The sequence below is a fragment of the Vombatus ursinus genome, unplaced genomic scaffold, assembly GCF_900497805.2.
Source record: "Vombatus ursinus unplaced genomic scaffold, bare-nosed wombat genome assembly UNPS02007284.1, whole genome shotgun sequence".
Lineage (NCBI taxonomy): Eukaryota > Metazoa > Chordata > Mammalia > Diprotodontia > Vombatidae > Vombatus > Vombatus ursinus.
Window position 1 is genome coordinate 20,906,394 of NW_020947062.1, and position 21,986 is coordinate 20,928,379.

Genomic DNA, 21,986 nt, shown 5'->3' on the forward strand with positions numbered 1-21,986 from the left:
TTAACCCCAATTGCCTAAACATTTTAAAAAAAGAGAGAAAGAAAACCAGTATCAAAAATGAAAAAAGATCAATTCACAACAAATGAAGAAATAAAATGATTAGATGCTTTGCTGAACTGTAGTCTAATAAAACCAACAACCTAAGGGAAATGGACAAATATTTACAAAAATATAAATGACAGGGCTGCTAGGTGGCGCAGTGGATAGAGATCCGGCCCTGAAGTCAGGACGACCTGAGTTCAAATCTGGCCTCAGACCAAACACTTGACACTAGCTGTGTGACCCTGGGAAAGTTACTTAACCCCAATTACCTAAAAAAAAATGAAAAAAAAATATAAATGACTAGAACAAGAATCATATATCAGCAGGAAAAAATTGAACAAGCCATAAATACACTCCAGAATAAATATCCTTGGACCAAATTTATTTACAAGCAAATCCTATCAAATATTTAAAGGATAATTCCAATAAATAAACTTTTTGTAAAAATAGAAATAGTTCCTACCAAATTTCTTCTGTGATATAAATATGGCCTGGATACCTAAACCAGAAAGAGAGAAAAATAAAACCAAAGGCCAATATTCCTACTGAATGTTGAGGTAAAAAATTTGAAATAAGATTTTAGCAAAGAAGCCACAACAACATATTGGGAAAATTATAAACAGACTATATTAATAACTGGTAGAAAACACATAATTATGTCAATAGATGAAAAGACTTTTGACGATGCAATGCTAATTTCTGTTAAAAAAAAATAAATGGTGCTTTCCTTAAATGGTAAGAAGTATATAAATAATGAGGGAGGTTTCAGGGAGACATGGTGAGATTCATATGGATTTTTGCAAAGTAAAGTAAGCAGAACCAAAACAAGTTACACAATAACAAAAATATTGTAAAGACAACTTTGAAACACTTAACTCATCAGCACAATAACCACAATTCTAGAAAACTCATGAAGAATTGAAGGAAATTATTATAAACTTTTATCCAACTATATTCCAATAAAAAACCAGTGACTTAAGGGAAATGGATATTCTTCATTGCTGATAAGAGGTGATGAATTAAGAGTATGGATTGAGACTTTTTTTTGATGTGGCCATTGCAAGGAATTTGTTTTGCTTGACTACATGTGTTTGTAACAGGTGTTTTGTTTTTCTTACCTCATTGATTTTTTGGCTGAAAGGAGTATTGGCGAAAGTGAATGTGAATCTTTGGGAGAATAAAATTGAATTGGGGGCAGCTGGGTGGCACAGTGGGTAGAGCACCAGCCCTGGAGTCTGGAGGACCTGAGTTCAAATCCGGCCTCGGACACTTGACACTAGCTGTGTAACCTTGGCCAAGTCACTTAACCCCATTGCTTAGCCCCAAAAATAAATAAAATTGAATTAGAAAAATATATATATATCTGAAACTAAGAGAAGTCTGATAGGGACAAACTGGAGGCCTTTCCATTAAGATCTGGAATAAAGCAAGGATATTCATTATCATCACTATGATTTGATATAGGACTAGAAAGGCTACTTAGAGTAATAAGACAAAAATTGAAGGAATACATATAGGCAAGGCAACAATTGTTACTTTTGCAGGTGATATGATGATATACTTAGAGAAACTTAGGTCAAATAAAAAAAACAACTAGCAAAATTGCAGTGTATAAAGTAAATCCACATAAATCATAAGCATTTCTGAATATTACCAACAAAACCCAGTAAGAAGGGATAGAGAAACTTCAAAGTAACTACAGAATGTATAAAATATTTGGGAGTCTACCTACCTAGCAAGGGTACTGTATGAATATACATATAAAAACTCTATAAATAAATAGAAAATGTTAGTTTGTTCATGTATATGAACAAGCCATGTATAGTCCAAGCCAGAAAATGATACTAAATTAATTTAAATATTCTATGACAATGTCCATCAAAATATCAAAGCAGTATTTCGTAGAGTACAAAGGAACAAGAAGTAAAAAATCTTAAGAGAAATGATTAAAAAAAGTAGGGAGGAAGGGTTCCTGGCAATACTGGATCTTAAACTATGCTACAAAGCAGTAATCATGAAAATCATTTGCTGCTAGTTAAAAAACAGATTGAACCATGGAACAAATTAGATTTATATCAAAGGAAATGAACCTAGGAACCTAATGTTCAACAATAAATAGTGTTTACATAGTGCTTTAAGGTTTGTAAAACACAGCAGCTAGGCAGTACAGTGGTTAGAACCCTGGCCCTGGAGTCAGGAAGACCTGAGTTTAAATCCATCCTCAAACTCACGATATTCACTAGCTGTGTGACCCTGGGCAAGTCACTTAACTCTGCCTTGCCAAAGAAAAAAAAAAGTTTTCAAAGCATTTTAATGTATATCTTATTCTCACAACAACCCTGGTACTATCTGTTATTTCTACTTTACAGATGGGAAACCCACAGATTGAGGTTAAATGATTTGCCCAGGGTCACACAGCTAGTATCTAGGCTGGATTTGAGGTCACGTCTTCCTAACTCCAGGGCTAGTACTCTGTCTACTGTGCCACTTAACTCCCAAAAACCTGAGCTGCTGGGGTTAGGACTCAGTATTCAACCAACACTGCTGGGAAAAACTAGAAAACTAAGTTTGGAGGAAATTAGGTATAGATCAACAACTAGTTATTAGCGTGTAGTATGCTACATGCCAAGACAGTCATGCAAAGTGGATGTAAGATTTAGATATAAAAAGTCATAAATTAGAGGAGCTAAGAATGTTAGAGTGGTACCTGAAATGAGGAATAGATATGCAGGTCATGTTGTCCTGAAAGAATTCACTCAGTCTCCAAGTTAAAGGCATTTATTGGAGTGATTCACCCAAATGGGCCTGCTCCCATGTGGGAGAGAAAACATAGGCAGCAGGCCCCACTCCCCTAAGGGAGCAGAGTGGCCCCTGCTTCTCATAGGAGACAAAAGGCCATTATTGGGTTAGGTGCCTGGTTTAAACACAATTTTATGGAAAGGGGACAAGAGAATGGGAGGAGCAAAAATGTTGCAGGGATATCAGATAGGCCAGAGGTGCCTTTATCATGCAGATAAGCAAAGAGAATAGGAGAGGGGAGGGAAAGAGTTGCTCTGGAATTGGGGGTGCTTTGTGAAAGCACACAGGTTAAGTCCACAGTGGGGACCTTCAATGCATAGTCCTCTTTGATCACTTTTTTAGCTGATCACATCGTGCATCTTATCTCATATCTTGCATCCTGCATCCTGTTGACTTCATCTGCCTCGAGCACTCCTTTCTACTTCAGCACTATAACAGAAGAGTTCATGACTTCCAAATAAGGAATATAGAGGGGCAGCTAGGTGGCGAAGTGGATAGAGCACCGGCCCTGAAGTCAGGAGTACTTGGGTTCAAATCCGGCCTCAGACCAAACACTTGACGCTTACTAGCTGTGTGACCCTGGGCAAGTCACTTAACCCCAATTGCCTAAAAAAAAAACAAACAAATAAGGAATATAGGCCTACAGAAGACAAAATGAACAGTTTTGATTACATAAAAATAAAATTATTTTTGCAGAAACAAAACCAATGAAACTAAGATCAGAAAGGAAACTGAACTGGGGAAAAAGGCATGCAGTAAGTTTTTCTGATTAAGTTCTCATTTCCAAGATATATAAGGAAATTATTCAAATTTATGAGAGCAAGAGCCATTCCTAATTAATAAATGGTCAAAAAATATGAGCAGGCAGTTTTCAAAGGAAGAAATCCAAGCTACCAACAAATTTTAAAATGTTTTTAATCATTAATAATTAGAGAAATGCAAATTAAAGCAACTCTGATGTCATAACTCATCATATTTGTGAAAATAACGTACAAGGAAAATGACAAATATTGGAGAGGCTGAGACAAAACAGGAATATTGATGCACTGATGGTGTAGCTGTGGTAGAACAACCATTCTGAAAAACAATTAGAACAATGCCCCCAAAGTCACTGAAGTCACTAAAGTCACTAAAGTAGCTATGCTACTTGTAGGACTATATACCCTAAATAGATCAAAGAAAAAGGAAAAGTACAAAATGTACTTTCTGTAGAAATTAAAGTACAAAAATATTTATAGCAGGTTTGTTGGGGTTTTTTTGGTAGAGGCAAAGAACCAAAAACTAAAGGGGTACTCATTAGTTATGGAATGGCTGAACAAATTATGGTATAAGAATATAATGAATTATCATTGTGCTGTAAGAAATTATGAAAGGCACAATTTCAGAGAAACTTGGGAAGACTCAAATGTTGAGTCAAGTGAGCAGAATCAGAACAGTTTACACATTAACAACAACAATGTAAAGACAAACAACTTTGAAAGATTTAGGAACAGTTCCAGAGTACTAGAGATGAAATATGTTGCCTACTTTCTAATAGAGAAGTGATGGACTCAAGATACAAATGAGACATTCATTTTTGTACAGAACCAGTAAGGGAATCTATTTTGCTGTACTATGCATATTTGTTACAAGGGCTTTGATTCCTTTTCAACCTGGGGAAGAGCCAGGGTCTCAAAAAACAAAAATGGAAGAGGACAGAAGGAAGAAAAGAAGAAATCACAGATAAGCAGGATCACTTTTTAAGTTACACTAAATTTGTCATATGCTAAAAAAATAAAAGCAAGTTCTATATCAGAGGTGTAAAACATGTAGCCAACAATGGCAACACCCCCCCAAGTGTGACCTGAACCAGATTAAAATATAATTGGGAATATTTAACAAAATAAATAAAAACACAATAAAACATATATTACATTTTAAAACTAAATAAGTAGCCTGCAGAGATCCTTATGTATGGGTTAGTGGCTTCTGTTTCCCTTTGAGTTTGACAACACTGCTTTATACAATAAAGATTCACAGTTTCACATAAAATTCCCTCCTGTTCTACAATGTATGTGGAAATGAGCATTTATTTGGTGTTAAGCTCAGAATAAAAAAAGTTTAAGGAAATTAAAGTGATAAAATTAGTTCTTTTTTTTTGTTGACTGACAAAACTATTTCTTAAAAGAAATTTCCATTGCTTGGAAAAGTGTTCCTCCTCCCCCCTCAACATTTCTCTACCTAAAGGAAGAGCTATTTCATAATGAAATCTCACCATACCACAAGTAGCTTTTTTATTTGGTTAGTCCATGTTCATTAACAGATTCATCCAACTACATATTACAGTTGCATAAATAGGATAGTGATTTTTTAGATTAAATATAATCTAACTGTTGTATGGAAGCAAAAGTAACAATGAATTAAACTGCTTTTGAAATGGGCATGACTACTAATCAATATATGCCTTTGAATCACAGATCCTTAGAGTTGGAAGGAACCTAACACCATTTAGTCCAACTTATTCCCCAAAAAGAATTCCTATGACAATATACCCAAAATGTGCTCATCTAGCTTCTACTTAAAAGAGACCTACAAAGAGGAGTAACCCACTACCTCCCAAAACAGCCCATTCCACTTTTGGATAATTAAATATGAAGAAGTATTCCTTTATATAAATTCTAAGTTTTTATATCTGCAACTTCCATCTCAGGCCAGACAGAGCCAAGTCTATTTGGTCTTTCACATGACAGTTCTTCAAGTACTTAAAAAAAGATTTCCCCCTGAAACTTTGATTCTCCAGGCTAAATGTTCCCAGGTCCTTAAGCCTCATATGTCTTGGTTTCAAGACCCTTAATTCTGGTTGCCCTCTGCTCTCTAGCTAACCAATGTTTCTCCTAAACTGTGACACACAGATCTAAACATAATTCTCCAGATGTGGTCTGACCAGGGCAGAGTACAAAAGGACTATTGGACTATTTATCTTCAGATAAATTGCTATCATCATGATCACACCTCCTCCATCTCATTCTTGTGAAATTGAATTTTTGAACCCAAGTGTGAGATTTTACATTTCTCCTTATTAAATTTTATCTCATTAGATTCAGTCAAATTTTCTGGATTATCAACATCTCCTTCCAAGCTGCCATCAATATGTTAATTGATTAGGATACAAACAGTGCCATAAGGATTAAAAAGAATATTAAGGGTTGCTTTTCTAGTACTTTGGAAATCCTGTAACTTGAGGGCATCCTAAAGTCTCTTCTCTTTATCTTGAAATACCACAAAACTGCTCCTTATCTTCTAAGCTCCCTCATCCTGTGTTCTCCTGTCTCTAATGTTAACCTGTGTCCCCCCCCGCCCTGTCCTTAAATCTTTAAACCATAAAGAATCCTTTTGTCTCCTTCATCCTGTCCTGTCTTTAATATTTTTAACTTTTAATTATTTTTTAGTTTTCAGCTTTCACTTCCACAAGATTTTGAATTCCAGATTTTCTCCCCATCTCTCCACTCCCCCCACCCCAAGACAGTGTACACTCTGAACATCCCTTCCCCAAATCTGCCCTCCCCTCTATTTAATCTTTAACCTCCATAAAAACCTCTAAAACTACATCATCATTCTGAAACCTCTATATAACTCCCCCAAATATCAGGGTCTCTCTTAGCTTTCTTACTAAGGAGATTACCTCCCACTTACACTGTATACGTATGTTATAAGTTCCACAATGGCATGCTTGCATTGGTTCTGGATAATGGATGTTGCTCTTGAGCTTTTTCAGTCACCAATGAATGAAGCAGGGCTTTGTGCTTACTCCATTCTTTTTAGCATGATGTTTTCAGCAATGTTGTCAGACTCCTTCAATGAGGATGAAAATGGCACCAAGTTCAGCTACTGCGCTGACAGTAAATTATTAAAGGGCTACAAACCAAGATTAAAGTGGAGGGAGAACTGGTGAGTGACTTTTTGTTTGTAAATGAACGTGGATTGATTCTCTGCTCCTCGTGCTGATTTTGGCCTAAAAATTAACAACAAGAAAACAGAGTTTCTCTACCAGCCAGCACTGCACCATCCATATGTGGAACCATCAGTTACAGCAAATGGAGAGATTTTGAATGCTTGGCAATATACTTTTCAGAGATGTACCCATAGATGATGAGATTGATGTACCCATTACCAGAGCTAGTTCAGTGTTTGAGAGGCTCTGAAGGAAAGTGTGGGAGAGAAGAGGTATTAGACTGACTACCAAACTGAAGGCCTCTTGTGCAGACCTCATTGCTGTATGCCTGTGAAACCTAGACAGTCTACCAACATCATGCCAGGAAATTGAGTTGCTTCCATTTGAATTGTCTTAGGAAGATTCCGAAGATCACCTGGCAAGATGAGGTACCAGGTATTGAGGTCTGAACTGCCAAGCATTCAAACTCTACTGCAGAGAGCACAGCTCCACTGGGCTGGTCATATTTTTTGAATGCCAAATGTACATTTGCATAAAAGAATATTTTACAGAGAACTCACACAGAGTGCATGCTTACATGGAGGTCAGAAGAAGCAATACAAGGATATTCTCAAGGTCTCTCTGAAGAACTTTGAAATTGATTGCCAGTCATGGGAAACACTGGTACAGAACTTCTGTGCCCTCATTAAAGAAGGCACTATTCTCCATGAGCAAAGCAGAATTGCTTAGAATAGTTAAGTGTAACAAAGGAGGTCATCAGAAATGTGAGATGCACAAATTTAGAGACATCTCCACTCCAAATGTTCATGTGGACTGTTTGTGTTAGACCTTGCTGTGTTGGTTTGATCAGTCACGGTTGGACACACTATGTATACCTTGACCCCAACATTATGATATTATTTTGGTCCTCTCTGAGCACAAAGGACAACAACCAACCATATATGTTATATATATCTTATTAGCTAATGAACTGTGTACATATAAGATTATATACATATAATATATATATAATATGTTGCTATTACTGTATACAATGTTCTCCTGGTTTTGCTTGCTTCACTCAGAATCAGTTCATGCAAGTCTTTCCAGGTTTTTCTGAAGTCCACCTGCTCACCATTTCTCATGTAATCCATTACATTCATATATCCTGTCTGGTATTTAAAACCCTTCATAACCTCATCACAACCTATCTTTCCAATCTTATTATATTTTATTCCCTTCCTGTCTTGTACAATCCAGAAAAACTTATCTTCGTACTCTTTTTCTGTTGTGGAAACTCGCTCCACTGATGGCAACTTTGTATTTTTAGCCTTTTTTCTCTAGGGGAAAAAAGTGGGACTTAGTTGTTTTGGCCATTGAGAAGTGATTTGACCATGGTAATACAGTATGTTAACTAATTAATTAATTAAAATTAAATTTTATTTATGTTTTCAGTTGTCAAACATTCATTTTTCCTCCCTCTCATTTCCCTCCCACACCTATTACTCCCCAAGAAAGAAAAACAACAAATATGCCTAGTCAAGCAAAACAAATTCCCACATTGACCATGTCCAAAAATGTTTATCTCGTTCTGCATACTTATCCATCATCTTTTAACTGCTAGTATGTTTCAGATGCAGAAGGTGAATCTAGATCTTCCTTGTAGCACAGACCCAACACCCTCTTCTGTCTCTAGCAGAACCCCTCCCCCTCTCCCAGAGGAGCCTCAGAGCAGGATGCCGGGGCGGCCTCCGGGCACTAGGGGGCAGAAGTGCAGTTGCGGTGGCACCCTGCCGCGCTCGTCACGCCCGGTGGGCTCTCGCTTCAGCTGCGGGTACTTCCGGTCATCGATGGCCCGCGTTATAATGGCTGCTGCCTCTGCTTAGCACCCTGTCTTGTATCTCTGTCGGAGTGGTACGGCAGCGCGGAGAACAGCGACGCCGTGGCCCACACGCCGGCCTCTCCTCGACGCGGCGTCATGGGCCGGGAGTCACGGTGAGTCGGAGGACCCGCGGCGGCCTCCGGAAGGTGTCTGTGAGGAGAAAGTGAAGGCGGCGGCGTGAGGGAGTTAGGAGGGCTCTGTGAGGCCTGGGGTCCGGCCCCCGGTGTAAGGTGGGCCCCGCAGCCCCCGCGGGCCCCGCCCGCGGTCCGTGCACGTTTCCAGGCCCTGACCTCCCGCAGGACCTGGGCGGCCCAGGGTGATTCCTTCTGGCCTGCGGGAGGCCTTGAGCCTCGTTATTCTCCAACTGCAGGAAGTTGTGGGAGCCTCGGGGCCCCTCAGGCTCGGATCCTTGGCTGCAGAAAGCCACGACAGCCCCTCTCACTTAAGCCGTTGGCCTCCCATCCACTTTTCTGATTTTAACTTGGATCACTTAAGTCTCGGCCTCTCCAGGCTAAGGTACTTGTTGGCCCAGATTGACTGTTTTCATCATTGTACCTCCAACTTGTAGCCTAGTGCTCTTTTGGGTGAATTAAATAGAAAAGCCTTCTCCAGGCACCTCAATCATAAGGAAATAATTTCCTCTACCAGACGATATTGCACTTAGATTGCTTTGTGTTACTGGTATGTGTCTGCATACTTTGTTTTTCCCACTAGACTATGCTTCTTGAGGGCAAGGACCTTTTCTTATTCATCACTGCTCTTCTCAGGGGCCACTTTGGGGCCCTGAATATGGTGTGATACTTACTAAATGAATGATTCAGACTGTTTCAGGAAATACTGATTTAAAATGTGGATACAACAATGAAAATCAGCATATAAGTTTTACAATGTGCACCATTTGAGCTGATGTCAGATAGAGATGTTTGGTTGGGTAGGCTTTACTCATCATTAGTTTTCCCATTATTTTCTCCTTTTCTTTCTGCTCCCAACCTTTCTGCTATCTGGGGGATAAGAAACCTGATTAGATCAGAATGCTTAGATCCTGTCAAAAACTATATATTATGGCTCCTTCTAACAGTAAAGGTAGTTATGCTTGTATTCTAGCAGAAATTGAAAGGACTTGTAAAACTAGGGACTGTGAGGACTATTTAGCCCCTTTGGATTACTTTATGACAAGCAGTGATTCCTACTCTTATCTGGCTTTAGTTTTAGGTATTTCAGTGCAGTCATCTTTTTGTGTAGGCAAGCTAAATGGATGTTCACCAACTGATCTTAGAGAAAAAGTAGACTGTAAACCAAAAAAAGTGGGTGCGTGCATTAGATGTGATGTAAAATAGGACAATTAGAATAAAAAGCAAAAACAGTTAAGAAAATTGGAGAAATACATGTTATTAATCATCTGAGATTAATTGATGACAACAATTGGGTGTTTAGTAAGATTCCTAGAACTAAAGCAAAAAAAGGAATCTTGGGGGCAGCTAGGTGGGGTGCAGTGGATAAAGCACCGGCCCTGAAGTCAGGAGGACCTGAGTTCAAATCCGGGCTCAGACCAAACACTTGACACTTACTAGCTGTGTGACCCTGGCAAGTCATTTAACCCCAATTGCCTTAAAAAAAAAAAAAAAAGAAATCTTGGCATCTCTGCCTGTCATGGGCTGGATATGCTGGGACACTCTGGGGAGCGTTACCATTAGGAAAGGAAATGGCCATTGAGAATGTGCCCCAAATTCCATCTAAAATAAATATAGACAGTATAAAATACTTGGGAGTCTACCTGCTTAGACAAACCCAGGAACAACGTGAACACAATTACAAAACACTTTTCACACAAAGTCAGATCTAAACCATTGGAAAAAATATCAGTTGCCCATGGGTAGGCCAAGCCAATATAATAAAAATGACAATTCTGTTTCAATTAATTTACTTATTCAGTGCCATACTAATCAAAATACCAAAAAATTGTTTTTATAGAACTAGAGAGTGTACCCCCAGGATGTCGCAACACACCAAGACCAAGTTCCATGCATGCCCATGTTGCTTGAATGTCATCTCAAACTGATGATGTCCAAAATACAACTCATTATACTTTTCCACCTCTCCCAAACTTCCCCATTCCTGTAAATGACATCACCACACTGCCATTGACCCAGGTTTGCCATCTGGGTGTCACTTTTGACTCTTCCCTTAACCCCACAACCCCACATTTGCCAAATCTTGTGATTCCTACCTTCACAACATCCATTGGGCTGTCCCATTCTCTCCACTCACATGGTCCTAGTTCAGGTTCTTTTCATCTCTATTGCAATTACTGCCTAATTGGACTTCATATTTTCAGCTTCTTCCTTCTCCACATTCCCCACAGCTGACAAATTGATATTACTAAAATATAGATCTGACCTTGTCTCCCCATACTCAGAAATCTTCAGTGGTTTCCTGTTGCTTCTAGGATAAAATACAAAGTCTTCACTCTCACGTTTAAAGCCTTGAACAAGTTCTTCCTTTCACCTTTCCAGATTTATTTTATGGCATTTTTCTCTTTAGTGCTATCTGTTCATGATGGTCAAAATAGCATGCTAGCTTTTCCCTGTATATTGCTTTTTATTTCTTGTCTCTGTTCACAAGTGGTCCTTCTAGTCTAGAGTGTGTCACCTCCTCCTTACCTTGTAGAATCTGTAGGTTCCTTCAAAGCACAGCTCAGGTGCCACCTCCTACATGAAACATTTCCTGACTCCTTCTAGTTATTAGCGCTCATGTTCTCGCTTGCTCTCTTTCTTTCTCTCTTTCTCTCTCAAATACTTATATTTTGTGTTTGTTTTTTAAAATTTATTTACTTTTAGTTTTCAACATTTACTTTCACAAGATTTTGAGTTCCAGATTTTCTCCCTGTTACTCCCCTCGCTTTTGTGTTTATTTGTGTCCATGTTCTTACCTCCTGTTCTTCCCCTAACCATGTAAGCTCCTTGAGGGAACTTTTCTCTTCATGTCCCCAGTACCTATCACAGTGTTTGGACTGTAATAATTGCTTAATAAATGCTTGCTGATTGACTTGTATAATGCTATCCATGTACATAGTAAATGCTCAGTGAAGTTACTATGAATGAATGTTATATCCCACTTCATAAGGCTGGTCAATGGAGGAAAGGACAGGAGTAAGAAAGAAAAATTCACTTTTTAAAAAATAAATTTTTATTGATGTCTTTTATTTTTTACATCACCTACATTTCCCAGTGTTCTTTCACCTCACCCTTCCCAACAGTCATTTCTTATAGCAGATAATAAAGAAGAGGGGTAGGAAAGGAGTACCTTAGAATTAACCAACATATGTAATGAACCTGACATTGTCCCATACTCATAGTCTCCCATCTCTGCCAAAAACAGGAAGAGGTGCTTTCTTGAATCTATTGATAACAAGCTTCCCAAACATTTCTGAGGCCTTCTCTCCTTTATAATGATAATTATTGTAGTGGACATTCACATAGTACTTTGAAGTTTGCAAAATGCTTTACCTATGTTATTCCTCTGTAGCCTTAAAATGACTTTGTATTAGAAGTATAATCACCCCCATTTTATTGATGAGTCCTCTGAGACAGTATTAATACTGTATTATGTCTCTTTAAAAGTGTGTTGATTTTTAAGTGTATGAATTTCAGTGGAAGGCATTGGACCTGGTTATTAGTTTGTTATCAGATAGGCAGGATGATCTTCAATTGTAGTTGAATCTACGTATTAGCCACACAATAGAATTTATGTAGATCTCATGATCACATTTTAAAAATAATATTAGTAAGTCATTTGGCAAATTGCTAAGCTGTCTATAATAAAATGTACTTTCCTGTAGTCTTCCAAGTTTGTAAATTGACATTGTCCTCGTCTTCTAATTCTTCCTTACCCCATGTATCCAGTCAGTTGCCCGATCTTGCTTTTTCCACTTCCACGAACATCTTTCTCTCTACTTATACAGCCACTTCCTTAGCTCAGGTACTCATCATTTTTTTCCTGGAGGATTGCAGTGGACTCATAATTGGTTTCCTTACCTCACGTCTTTCCCTATTCCAATTCATCCCCCACATGTCTGCCAGAGTGATTTTCTTCGAGTGCAGATTTGACCACGTCACTCCCCTATTTGATGAACTCCCTATTGCTTCTAATATAAAATGTAAAACCTGGCCTTAAAAACCCTTCACAACATGAGACTCCAGCCTGTCTTTGTAGATTCATTACGCATTATTCTCCACACGCTTTGGTCTAGCCAGCCTTTTCTCTGTTCTTAATATCCAGCACTGTGTCTCCCACCTCTGTCTTTTACTCTGACTGTCCTTCATTCCTAGAATTCACTCCTTCTCACCTCCACTTTTAGAAGCCTTCACTTCCTTCAAGACTCAGCTCAAGCACCACCTTCTCACACAAAACCTTTCCTGATTTCTGCAAATACTAATGTCTTCTCTCCCTTACTACTTTGTATTTAACTATTTGTATTTATTTATTCTGTATATGCTTATATATTTTTTGTTTCATGGGAAATAGACAACCACAATAACAACACTGACTATAATAACTTCATCCAGAAATTTAATCAGTGTAGATTAATTGTCACAACAAGGAGACTTATAGAGCCCCAAATGTACTTTTGTTAGCAAACATGACTTGCCAAATGGGAAGAGATGGCTATCAAAGGATGCACTAGATTAGAAAGTAAACTTGCTTGTAAGATCTTATAAAGATGGTTGAAAAATGCAAACAATGGAGAGAAACCATTTTAAAGAAAGTCTAGCAAGTTGTCCAGCTAATCAGTGTCATCCAAAGAGCATTCAAGGATGAAACTGGAATGAAGACTGTAAATAAAAGAAAAATGGAAAAAAAGTTTATTAAAACCATTTTAATAAACTTTTTTTCCATCAAAAATAGTAGAACCACTATACTTGGTCCTAACATCACAGTCTCAGATGAGCTTCTAGGAGATATAGAAATGGCATTGAAGAGAACAAAGCTGGGAAAAGCAGCCAGTTAGACCCAAAGTATATAGGTGAACAATATATAGAAGAGATCTGTGCTAGAGGTGATGCAATTGTGAGAGTGTTGAGGGACTGATGTACAAAATACATGAAGGAGAAGATACCAAACACATGGAAAATATCTCAGATGTTATAATACCAAAAAAAAAAAGTGATTCTGAGAACATCAGTAACTATTGGTCTAGATTGGTCCAGTTTATACGCAATCTTTGTGAGAACCATCTGTATATAAATTGAGGGCATCCTTAATGAGGGTTTTATTCAATTTTCACAAGTGATATTAGTATGGGTGAGATCTTTACCATTTCACATTTAACTAAAAGATGTAAAGACTATGAAATCCCATTTTACTCCTTGTTTATTGATTACTACACGTACACACACATGCCTGTGTATACACAGTAAAAAACATCACCTTATAGATTATTTTATAACAAGGTGTCTTCCAGCCATATATCAAGCTCATAACAAGATTCCTTGGAAGATTCAACAGCAGAGGCTATTTTCAGTGATACTCTGATAACAAGAATCTGGCAAATTATAAAACAGGGAGATGTATGATCACCTACAGAACTAGCCACTGTGACAAAAAAGATCCTGTGCAGAGTCCAAGTTGAGAAGGGATTTCTTATGGATGATGAGAACCCTTAGATGCTCTAATTTGCAGGTGATACTGTATTGATTACATCAAGCTCCAGAACATTGTAGAGAATAAAACCTTGTGGAAGAGACTTACACTCTTGCCCAGGTTCACACAGCTAGTCACTTAATCCTCTTATTTCCTTGAATGTCCATTTTTCCCCCTGAAGAATTATGCTCAGTTTTTCTGGGTGGGTGAATCGTTTGTAATCCTAGCTCCTTTGCCATCTGGAATACCATATTCCAAACCCTCTGCCTTTAATGTAGAAGCTGCTTAATCTTGTGTGATCTTGACTGTGGCTTCACGATACTTAAATTGTTTCTTTCTGGATGCTTGCAGTATTTTCTGCTTGACCGGAGAGCTTTGGAATTTGGCTATATTCCTGAGAGTTTTCATTTGGGATCTCTTTCAGGAGGTAATGGCTTCTTTCAATTTCTATTTTACCCTCTGGATCTAAGATATCAGGGCAATTTTCCTTGATAATTTCATATATTACATTTTTTGGGGGGGGGGTAAGGCAATTGGAGTTAAGTGACTTGCCCAGGGTCAGACAGCTAGTGTCTGAGGCAGGATTTGAACTCAAGTCCTTCTGACTCTAGAGCCAGTGCTCTATCCACCGTGCCACCTCTCTGCCCCAGTAATTTCTTGAAAGATGACGTCTAACCTCTTTTTTGGATCATGGCTTTCGGGTAGTCTAATAATTTTTAAATTATCCCTCCTGGATCTATTTTCCAGGTCAGCTGTTTTTCCAGTGAGATATTTCACATTATCTTTTTTTTTTCTATTCTTTTGGTTTTGTTTTATTGTTGCTTGATGTCTCATAAAATCATTAGCTTCCATTTGCTCAATTCTAATGTTTAAGGATTTATTTTTTTGGTGAGCTTTTGTACCTCCTTTTCCATTTGGCCAATTCTACCTTTTAAGGAGTTTTTTCCTTCAGTGAATTCTTGTGCCTCTTTTTTTTTCCATTTGGCTAATTTTGCTTTTCTAGGCATTCTTCTCCTCACTGGCTTGTTTACTATTTGGCTTCGTCTGTTTTTAAGATACTGTTTTTTTCAGTATTTTTTTGTGCCTCCTTTACCAAGCTGTTGACTCATTTTTCTGTGATTTTCTTGCATCACTCTCATTTCTCTTCCCATTTTTTCTTCTACCTCTCTTACTTGGTTTTCAGATTCCTTCTTGAGCTCTTCCATGGCCTGAGACCAATTCATATTTTTCTTAGAGACTTTGGATGTAGGAGCTTTGACTTTATCTTCTTCCAAATTTGTGTTTTAATCTTCCTTGTCACCATAGTAACTGTCTGTGGTCAAAATTTTTTTCTGTTGTTTGCCTATTTTTTTCCCAGCCTATTTCTTGACTTTTAACTTGTTGTGAAAGTAGGACTCTGCTTCCAGGGTGGAGGGTACACTGTCCCAAACTTCAGGGGTTTTGTGTACCGGTTTTCAGAGTTACTTGTGGGGACCTATATAAGTTTTCAATTTTTCCAAGGTGGTGTGATCTAAGGAGAGGTGTGTTTACTACCCTCCTGGCCCGTGCTCTGGTCCACGAGCAACCACAAGCATTCTTGTCTGGAGCTGTGAGGAGTGTCCCTGATCCACTGGGGCTGCAAGCTCTGGTGTGCTAGTGCTCTTACTTGCCTTGGGAATGCCACCCAGGACTGTGATCCAGATCCGAGTATGGGCAAAGCAGCAGAATCCTTCCTCAGTGCTAGCAAAGAGACCCCTGTAATCTCCTTCTGACCAGTTGCTTGACCCCTTTACCATCTGTGGATTGTACACTCCAGAAGTAGGTGCTGTTGCTGCTGATTCATTGGCTCCTAAGGCCTGTTCCTGGTTTGCTGGGGCTGCGTTGGAGGTGGGTCTGCTTTGATGTGGCCTGTGCTGGACTGTGTTCCATTCTCACCCAGGTGGGACAGACCTTTGCTGCTGATCTTCTAAGTTGTCTTTGGTCAGAAAATTATTTCACCCATCCTTTTATGGGTTCTGCTGTGCCAGGATTGTTTTATGGCATTATTTAAAGGTCTTTGGAGGGGTTTTGGGATGAGCTCAGGCGAGTTGCTGCCTTTTCTCTGCCATCTTGGCTTTGCCCTTCTTCTCCCTTCCTCTCCTCCATTTGCTTTTCTATTTACTGTTGACCTTCCTACTGTCCTCTAAGCCTGGGATTCTCTTTCTACTAACTTTTGCCTCTTAGAATTCCTGGCTTCCTTCAAGACTCTGCTCAAATGGTACCTTTTATAGGAAGCCTTTTTTTTTTTTTTAACTCCTAGCTGAACTGCCAGAGCCTTTCCCTCTAATATTACTGTTTATTCTGTGTATCTCATATGGGTCTATTTATTTATGTTTTTTTCCTTGTTAGAATGTAAACTCCTTGAGATTAGGGGCTGTTATTTTTCATATCACTTAGTATAGTATGTAGCATATATAACAAGCATTTTAAAAAATGGTTGTTGACTGAGTAAGTGGTGTCATCAGGGAATTGTATGATGAGGAGAAGAGATGGGCTTCCAGTGGGTTTAGAGTGAAGGCTGACAAATGGATGGTTTAAGAGTTGGATAGGTATTGATGGGTTGAAATCTCTATTGGTGACAGCTCCCTAATCAATTAGAATATAGATCAATTTGTATACTTACATACCTATTTGTCTTCTTCCATAGAGTGTAAGCTCCTTAAGAGTAAGGATTGTTTCATTTTTTTTGTGTTTGTATCCCCTTTACCTGTTACAATTTAGGAAAGATGGATAGAAGTACTGAATGATACTGAGTATATTTTAAAGCAGTGGTAAGTAAGTAGGATTTAGAACTGGGAAGATCTTTAGAGATTATTTATACCAACCCCCACATTTTTAAAGAATAGAAACTGGTCCCAGTGAGATTGAGATCTGCCATAGTAGCATAGTAGTAGAACTCATACCAGATCAAGTCTCCTGATTTGTGTTTCAGTGTTCTTTTCTTTAAAAAATAAAATATTTCAGTGTATTTTTCTTTTAAAATTTTTTTTTATTGATAGTTGTTTTTATATCACCTTAATTTCTATTTTTCTCCCTTTTCCCCTACCCAGTGAACTATCTCTTGTAACAGAGATTTAAAAAGAAAGATTAAACAATTCAGCACAACTGGCCACAGAAATAAACCTGATGGTATATTTGATGACCTACAGCCATCTTCCCCCCCTCTGCAAAAAGGAAGGCCCTGAATTTTCTCCTCTCTTGTACTAAACTTGGTCATTATAATTACATATTTTATTCTTTCATTTATATTGGTGTAGTCTTTGCATATATTGTTTTCCTGGTTTTGCTTGTGTCAATTTTCATTAGTTCCTGTAATTCTCAGAATTGTTCATATGCATCATTTTTATGGTTCAATAATATTCTATTACATCAGTAGCAGTGATATTCCATATTATTAAATTGATGTACTATAATTTGTTTGGCTATTCCCCAATCGCTGGGCACTTACTTTGTTTTCAGTTCTTGGCTGTCACAAAAAAAGTGCTGCTGTGAATGTTTTGGTGTATATGGGACATTTCTTTATGTCTTTGATCTCATTATAGTAATGTACATAACTTTAAGATACCTGGGTCAAAGAGTATGGATATTTTAGTTACCGTTTTAAAAAGTGTAATTTCACATTGCTTTCCATTGTACTTTTCATTGTATCATGCCTGTCTTCTGTCTTATCTGAACATCTCATCTTCTACATTTTTGTCCTTTTTTTAAATCTTCAAAAAAAATCTTTTTTCTGCTCTCTATCTGTGATTCCATCAATATAGGTAACTGTGTAAAAACTTCAACACCAAATGTAGGTCATTAATTCTGTAGTTTAGAGTCTTAAAAAAAATTGACTGGGGCACTGAGAGGTTGTAATTTGGTCTTATAGCAAGTGTGCCTTAGAGACACATCTTCTTGTCTCCAAGACCAACCTTCTCCACAAAGCCATACTGCCTTTTATATGGTAGAGGACAATGATAATTTTCATGTTTAAATTCCCTTGCTTAGGTGCCTTCTGTTTCTGATTTGTAAAATAGGAATGATACTTCACAGAGTTGTTATGAGAAAAGCACTTTGTAAACCTTAAAACATAGTATCAAGGGGCTTTATTTTGTTTTCATAAAAAGAATTTTTATTATAAACTTAAATCTAAAGAAAACCAAAATTTGATATATGTAAACAAAAGCAAAAAAAAAGTTTGTACTCTAGGTCATAAAATGGTATGGATTATTATTACCAATTACTGTTAATTTAATGCTTTCAGAAACTGTCCAGGTTGTATAAATTCTATTTGATTGCTTCCTTCTCAAAATGATATTTCTCTCTATTGATTATACATGCTTATGTGATAAACAAATCCTAACATGTTCATTCTCTGGTCCCCATTTCTTTTACAATTCATGCCAAAAAGAAGTGTTCTTTCTAATGATTTACTTGTATGCTTTGGTTTTAGTAAATGTAATTAATTTGTATTGTTAAAACTGTAGGCACTACAGGAAACGATCAGCATCCCGGGGTCGATCTGGAAGCCGATCTAGGAGTCGTTCTCCTTCTGATAAAAGAACTAAACGTGGAGATGACAGACGCTCAAGAAGCAGAGACCGAGATAGAAGGCGAGAAAGATCTCGAAGTAGGGATAAGAGAAGGTCTCGATCCCGAGACAGAAAACGCTTGAGGTAGGTGGTGATATTTCAGATAAGATGTGATAAACTGAAGTTAAATGGCATCTACTCTATAGGGACAGAGACTGGACCTGTTAGCTCTTTGGTATTGGGAACTCCCAGGTATGGAAACTTCATCTACCAGGGCAGGTCTGTAACTTCTCTACAACTTATAGGATACTTAGGGAGTTGCCTAGAGCACTGGGAGGTGAAGTGACCTGTTCAGAGGTGAAATTTGAATCTAGGGCTTCCTGTGCCTAGATTAGGCAAGTTGCCAGCTCAGAATCTCCCATTATTTGTAGATTTTTGAGGGTTAGTTAGTCCCTATTTTTAGATAAGAAACTCTTAAAAATTTAAGTCTATTTAAGTCATTCACAGCTGATTGGTGAAGCAGTATGTCAACATATTGCTATTATACAAGACTCTTCTCCCTTAACCCTTCTCCTTCTATCTTTCATACCTTTCCATCTTATTTATAGATAAAGGGATGAGTAAGTTAAAGGGAGGGATTTATCCATCATCAGGAAACTTCAGAACCTATCATTCCATAATAGCAAGGACTTTGTGTAGAATACAGTAATGCTAAACTGCTAAATTAGTAGTCGAGACAGAAAGAGCTGGGGGAATTTAGAGTTAGAAGAGTGTATGGGAAAAGGTTCATAAAGAATATGGAATTTGCAACTGGTCTTATAAGAAAAGTAAGATTTGGATGGGCAAAATGAGGAAGGGGCAATGATAAGTGTTATTTGTGGGAAGATTCTGGAGAGAACTGTGTTCTAAGAGAGGCTGTCTAGCTCCTTACTAGCTACAGGTATTTTCTCCGTCAAAATTTCTCACAGCACTTTGTTTCTGTCATAGCCTACCTTTTATCATTCTTATGTGTATACCTGTCTTATCTCTTTGTTAGAGTCTAATGTCCTTGAGTGCTTAGACTGCCTTTTTTAATCTTTATATCCCCATCGTCAAGTACATGCTGTGTATTTGGTGGGTAGGTACTTAATAAATGCTTTTTGAATGAATCCTCCTGATATAGTTGCCTCATGCACTGCCACTCCCCCTCTCCTCCCTTCCCATTCAATCATATGACTGGATTCAGTTCAATTCAACAAACATTTACTCAGTGTCTTACTGAGTAAATTACATTGTAATGTAATTTACTGAGTAAAACTATATTGGTGGATAAGAGCCTACCAATGCAGGTCTTTCTCAGCAGCTTGGTTTTAATCAGATTTAAGGGTCCTACTGGAACATGGAGAATATGAAGAGTTTGGTGTTTTGTTTTGTTTTTGGTTTTTGTTTTTTTGTTAGGCAATGGGGTTAAGTGACTTGCCTAGGGTCACACAGCTAGTAAGTGTTATGTGTCTGAGGCTGGTTTTGAACTCAGGTCCTCCTGAATCCAGGGCCAGTGCTCTATCCACTTCGTACCTAGCTGCCCCAAGAGTTTGGTTTTGTTATTCCAGTTTACTGACTACCTCCCTCTCTTGGAAGGAGAGTGAGATCACTCCATTATACTTCGTTTTCTAATAGGTGAAGCATTCTGATCCAATTAGATATTAAAGTGTTATATAGATGTGAGTTATTAATATAATTAATAATAGCTAATAGCTAACATTTATATAGTGCTTACTATTGTGCCAGGCACTGTACTGAGCACTTAAGATTATTATCTCATTTGATTCTCATAACAACTTGTAAGTGTTATTATTATTATTCTTCTTTTACAGATGAGGAAACCAAAGCAAACAAGTTAAATGACTTGCCTAAGGTCACACAGCTAGTAAATGTCTGAGGTCAGATTTGAACTCAGATCTTCCTGACTCCAGACCCTGTGCTCTATTCACTGCACTACTTAGCAGCCCCCATATTATCTTTCTTTATCAAAGATCATTTTCATTAAATGCTGACAAATACTGTCATATTAATACTTGTGTACTTTCATAGCCTTATTTTGCTTGAATAAAATCTGCTAACAGTAACAATTTTTATTTCCATCCTATCAATGTGCTTTTATATCTTTGCTCTGCAAGTCTGTTTCTAGGCCTCTAACTCTCTCTCAACTTTTCCTTCCCCAGAAGGGTCAATATGACCTAAATATCTGGAGCCAGTTTAATTTTCTGACTGAGGCATAGTGTTACTTTCCTTTCTGTAGTTTCCAAAATCTTTTTACTTTGTCTTGTCATTGACAGGATTTGTCATTGATTTGCCATAGGATCCCTTCCTTAATCCATTTTAACACTAGCACTGGAATAAGCATAATAATAATAATGATAGTGAGCTATTTTTATAGACATTTCTTGACTGTGATTGGGGATAAAGGGAATATGCTGGGGTTTTTTCTTGACTAGTTGCTTAAAAGATATAATAATGAGTTAGCTTTTTTCACTTGATCCTTTCTTGTTTAGTTGAGTGTCATTAAAACTATCATTTTTACCCATGATACTCACTGATGTTCATTAAAGGGAAGGGAAAGAGAGTGTATTTGTGATTTCATTGGTGTAGGAAATTCCCAGGTGAAGAAACTCCCTCAACTAATGCAGATTTCTCAGTAACCTGGTCTTAAAGTTTTGTCTAGAACACTGAGAGATTAAGTGACTTGTCCAAGGTCACACAGCTAGAAAGTGTCAATGACAGTAGTCATCAAGCTCTTATTAATCATTTACTGTCTGCCAAACCCTGTACTACAGTCTGAGGATACAAAGCCAAAAAAAAAAACCAGTCCTTGCTTTCAGGGAGCTTACAGTCTGATGGGGGAGACTGCGTGCAAACACATCAATCACTAAGTATTTATTAAGTGCCCCCTGGATGCCAGTTATTGTGCTAAAGAGTTGGACCTACAAACAAAGCCAAAAGACAGTTCATGGCCTTAAGGAGCTCACAGTCTAATCAGAGACCTTGAACCCAGTCTGCTGTTCTTGCTTCAAGGCCAACTCTCTGTCCAGTTTGCTAAGCCTTCTCTGAATCATTACAGTTTTAACAGAATTGTAAAAAAGAGATCCGAAATAACCATAGGTTTCAAATGACATAATACTAAATTGATGATTTTTCCCTTTCTTAG

At 37.8% G+C, this 21,986-nt stretch overlaps 1 protein-coding gene across 1 annotated transcript in view; it reads left to right on the top strand.

Annotated features, from left to right (window-relative positions):
- Window positions 1-8,593: 8,593 nt before the first annotated feature.
- The window catches only part of DDX46 (DEAD-box helicase 46), a 58,421-nt gene continuing 45,028 nt past the window's right edge, over window positions 8,594-21,986 (top strand). Inside the window, exons 1-2 of the mRNA XM_027849200.1 lie at window positions 8,594-8,746; window positions 18,758-18,946. Coding sequence (XP_027705001.1) covers window positions 8,730-8,746; window positions 18,758-18,946 — 206 coding nt within the window. The 5' untranslated portion in view covers window positions 8,594-8,729. The remainder of the gene's footprint in view (window positions 8,747-18,757; window positions 18,947-21,986) is intronic.